This window comes from Cystoisospora suis (genome assembly GCF_002600585.1).
Source record: "Cystoisospora suis strain Wien I chromosome Unknown contig_8492, whole genome shotgun sequence".
Lineage (NCBI taxonomy): Eukaryota > Apicomplexa > Conoidasida > Eucoccidiorida > Sarcocystidae > Cystoisospora > Cystoisospora suis.
The window spans coordinates 1-4399 of NW_027161270.1; the positions used below are offsets into that span (position 1 = coordinate 1).

General features: G+C 54.8%; 1 protein-coding gene across 1 annotated transcript; it reads left to right on the top strand.

Moving 5' to 3' along the window:
* The first annotated feature begins 291 nt into the window (after positions 1-291).
* CSUI_010825 (uncharacterized protein) lies at positions 292-4351 on the top strand. The gene is made up of 4 exons (XM_068070926.1): positions 292-792; positions 1435-1521; positions 2325-2430; positions 3045-4351. The coding sequence occupies exons 1-4, from the start codon at positions 631-633 to the stop codon at positions 3203-3205; spliced, it is 516 nt and encodes a 171-aa protein (XP_067917098.1). The 5' UTR covers positions 292-630; the 3' UTR covers positions 3206-4351.
* The last annotated feature ends 48 nt before the right edge of the window (positions 4352-4399 follow it).

Consider the following 4399-nt stretch of genomic DNA (forward strand, 5'->3'; position numbering starts at 1 on the left):
CGCTTTCTTCCTTTCACTTCTTCTGCAGTGTGTGCAGTCCGTACTGCGAAGAAGTGAAAGGAAGAAAGCGCCGGTTCTGAAAGCTTACTGAAACCGTTGCTTCAAAAGGCAGGTTGCCGTGCCTTTTTCGTTGGCCCCACAGGTAGACGTGGTGATGTTTCGAGAAGCCGAACGCGCATCACTTCCAGCTCAGTGTGAAGGCACCGGCCTTGCGGTGCCGTTCGCATGCAACTGTGAGCGCGGTTTTTCCGAGCTCGGTGACACGATTGTCTCTGCCGGCAGTCTGCTTCTGAGACCAGTCCGCTTTCGTTTTGAGCTACTTGTTTTCTTTTTTTCGCGGCCCTGTGTTGTGGTGCCGTTTTGGTTCAGTTTTCTTACCGCAGGTACCGGTGTGGGTTCAATTCTGTTCGTGCTCATCAGACCTTTTTGACTGTCTCTTTTGTCCGTGGCCGCCATATGTCGCTGACCACGTAGTTTCTGTCGCCATCTCGCAGGATAGTCCAGCTGGCCCGTCGAGAACGTGTCTTGCTTTTCTTGCTTGCTGAAAGACACAAGTCGAGCTTCTTTCTGTTTGGGATCCGTGGACGAGGGGCTCCGTGTAGGTCCTGCTTTTTTGGGGTTTCGTTCAGAATGGACGGGACGGTAGAGGCGTCTGCGGCAGCGTTTGAGGCTGCTGCTGGGACTTTGGAGGATGGAGGAACGTCTGCTGAGGCAGCGGCCAGGCCTGGGAGCGCTAGTGCTCCCCTCGTGGCTTTGACGGCGAGGACGGCGTCTTCGGAAAAAAGGCACAATGTGAGTAGCTAGGTGTCACTTACAGACGACAGTGCCAAATGTTTCCAGTTCAAAGGCTTCGCACAAAGCACGGGCTGTTCAGTAACGTCAACGGTCCCTTTAGGAATTTCTTGGGCTACACACGAATATAGTTCTTTGTCATTTCGGCTGTGATAAAGGTTGTCGACACGTCACCGTCTATCCTCGCAGGTCATTCTTTCGTTGCCCTCGCCTGTTGAGCCGGTCGACGCTCATGTTCGGATGAAGAGCGGTTGTCAGCTAAACTGTTGGTTCTCGGTCTGTTCGTTGCGGTAGTTCGGCGCACCGTATGAGTCCCAGATTCACAAACCGGTTGGTGCGCCTTCATGCCGCTACGAAGGGGAGGATGATTCGACCCGACACGATAGAACATTTCGGAGTCCTGTATCTCTACTCCTTCCTTCGTCTGCGATTCTCGGTTGGTGCATCCGCTTCTACAGTGACTCTTCTCTGGGGGCGGGTGCGCTCCCGTTTCCATATTTGAGTGAATGCGCGTCCCCACGTATGTGTATCCTGGGGTCCTTGGGATATTGTGGTCTGGGCTGCGCCCGTTCGTGAAGAAGGTGTTCCACCAGGTGAAACCTGTCCGCCAGACGTCTTTTTGATTTGTGCCGGTATGCTCAGTCCCAGCAGGACGCGCCCCTGCTCAAAGGCGAGGAGAGGACAGAGGGAAGTGAAGCTGTTGATGATGTTTCTCTCGGCGTGGGAACAGTAGGTGTGGCCACGGGTACCCGTCGCGACTGTCTGGTGTATTCCCCGTCTTGGTCGGTAGCTGACAGCTCAGTCGAGGCGTGATAGTTCACATTTTACATTCTCAGGGGTTGCGTATAGTGACGCAGTTGGGAAGTTTCCTCTCCGCCCCAGTAAAGGGCGCGATTCCGTGGTTTTCTGTTTCAACACGCTTGAACAGAGCTGCACGCTGGCCGCGTGCCTGCCTTTTTTCCTTCCTTACGAACGTGTGGGTACTGTCGGAATCACGATTCCGAGGTCCCGGGCACGATCCCTGTCGCTGGTGGTGTGGGCGTTTCGCGGCTGCCACGTATCCATAGCTGTGCTCCGAGGATCTCTGGCAAGCGACGCTTGTATCACTTGCGAGGACTGCGCTGTGGATCCGCACAGCGTCGCATCCGGATCTGTGGCAGATGGTGGGTCATCAGTGCGCAGCGAGCTAACGATGTGTCTGCGGCGGAGGAGCTTGCCACCTTGTCAGCTGTATTGTAGGTCATTTTCTTTTCTGGAAACGTGTCCACCTAGTCATTGTGTTCACCGCAGTGGAATTTGTACCGGGGTTACTCTTCCGAACCGAATCACTGCTCATCGGACAAGCTGTGTATGATTTTGATTCTGTGAGTGTCCAGATTTTTCCAAGGGAAAGTCTAGAGGCAGAAGGGGAGGTAACTGAGTTCTGTTCTGGCGCCTTTGTATTTGTAAAGTCGAGGTTCCTGGCAGCGAGTAACTGGGGCGAGACGGCCCCTGGTCTGTGCCTTTGGGTTTCTTAATTTTTTCTCCTGCAGGAGTATGATCAGAAGACTAACAATGACATCACTTTGGTTTTGATCGCGTTTATCCTCTCGTTTGTGTGCCCTCCGATCGGCTGCATTGCCTTCTGTTTCAGTCTCGGTGAGGCTTGCGTTGTATCCAGACGAACGAGCCGCAGCTGGTGTGTTCGTTCGGATCCGTGTGCTTTGCTGAAGCTCGGAACCGGGCCCTGGACGATCGCAAGTGTTCTAGTGGTTCTGCCAACAGAATGAGGAAGTATTAGCTGAAAATTCATTTGGAAGCGCACCTCGAAAGTAGTGCTTTCATCGTGGGATCTTGCCTGGTTTGGGTACGTCGCCACTTGGCATGTAGTCCGTATCATGTTCTGTCCCTGTCAACTGGCGAGGCGGTTCGGGAGGGCGCGCCATACTGTCTCGCCTGGGCCAGGAGCAGGTGGCATTTTGTTGAAATGATGAGCCATGGGTGAAGCCGCAGAGTGGTTCAAGAAACACATCTCAGAGTCTGCGTTCTGTGTCGACCGTGTTCCGGCTCCCACGCACAATTCTCTCGAGCAGTCTCTCCCTGGGGTAGTTTGGGCATGATGGGCGCTAAGGCGTACCAGCGTCGCCGCAGCCCCGCCGGTGAGACATGGTTTCGTGCGGCCACATTGCGTCTTTGAGGGTCGAGTAGCATCACTTTATCTGTGCTGAGTGTGCTGCTGTGCGGCGCGTGTGTGTGGGTTCGTTGTCTTTCAGGGTATCCAGAGAATTCACGAAGATATTACTGGGCCGTGAGAGCTCTTGAAGTTGGCAGCTTGTTGTCGTTTCTGTACTCCCTGTTGCTGGTCATGTTGCTCTCCGACTTAAAGCTAGTTTACACTCAGAACGACAAAGCACATTTCGGTGTTGGATTCTAGTTCAACTCCGGTCGGTGCAGGAGGCTGCCGCCCGGATCGTCGCCACGCAGACACGAAGCTTTCAGGGGGCATTCTGTTTGTTGGTATCTGGAGGAACTGAAGAGGAGAGCACAGGTAGGACTGCCCGGGAAAGGGAAAGGAAGATGACAGATTGTGAACAAGAATCTGGCAGCGGTAAACAGTGGAACACGTTCTTAGGAGCCCGGTGCAAGCGGCGGCAGAGAAACTGTCGGCGAATTTGTGCTGGCTCGGATTAGAAGCGGGTGCTCGCATTTGACGGGAAGGCGCCTCGACTGGGACGCGCTCAGTCGTAGCAGTATGGTCATACCAGCCGCAGTCGTTTTCCTCCCAGACAAGGAGCTAGGTGCGGTGGGTCACAGGGACTCGCGGGGCGTTGAGTCCCATAGCAGCGGTTGATCTGGCTTGAATCTGATCCCGTCAATCCCACTCTAGGTTGAAAGCTTTGCAACCAGTGGTCGCAGAAGGCGTCCCGGTGGCCTACCTCGCGCGGAGTAAGTACACCTAGGAGAAAGGCTTATGTGGGCGAAGATCGCGGATCGCGGGTGCCTGGGGGTCAGTGTGAGGAGTAAATTTGTTTAAGTCTCTTGCGGGCTTGGAAAGTAGATGCACGCCGTGCCCGGGTGGTGAGCAGGGAATCGGGTACCGAAAATACTCGAGAGGCGTCAAGCGCAGTAGAAAGATCAAGTTGTGGACTTAAGCTTGTATTGTCGGTGTCCCCTTCCGAGCTCGAACGACAAGCTGAGTGCGTTATTGTGCGGGCGGCTGGTCCTTGTGGAGGTTCGACCAACAGTTTGGGACTCTGGGGCTTCAGGCCTTGCTCTCGTAGATCAGGCTCTTCCCTGTTCGAGCAGCGGCTAGTGATGGTTCCTCAACATTGCGTCAGGTCCCCTGTGGCGCATCGCGTTGGGTGTTGTAGCGTGCTTTCCTGTTGGAGGTCGCGGACTTCCCTCTGCTTTCGGCATATCGCGTGTTGGAGAGGCGTGCCGGGACGAAGCGACAGCTTCCTTGCTGTTAGGTCCCGTTATCCTCCTCATAGGTCATGCTCCAGACAGTGTGGTATTTGCTACGTGGCTGTTCTGTACTGCGTCCGGGGTCATTCGCAGAATGCGACCGGAGTCCAGTGCAGGCGGCTGGGAAAATTGCTTGCTCCGGACTCCGGTCGCATTCTGCGAA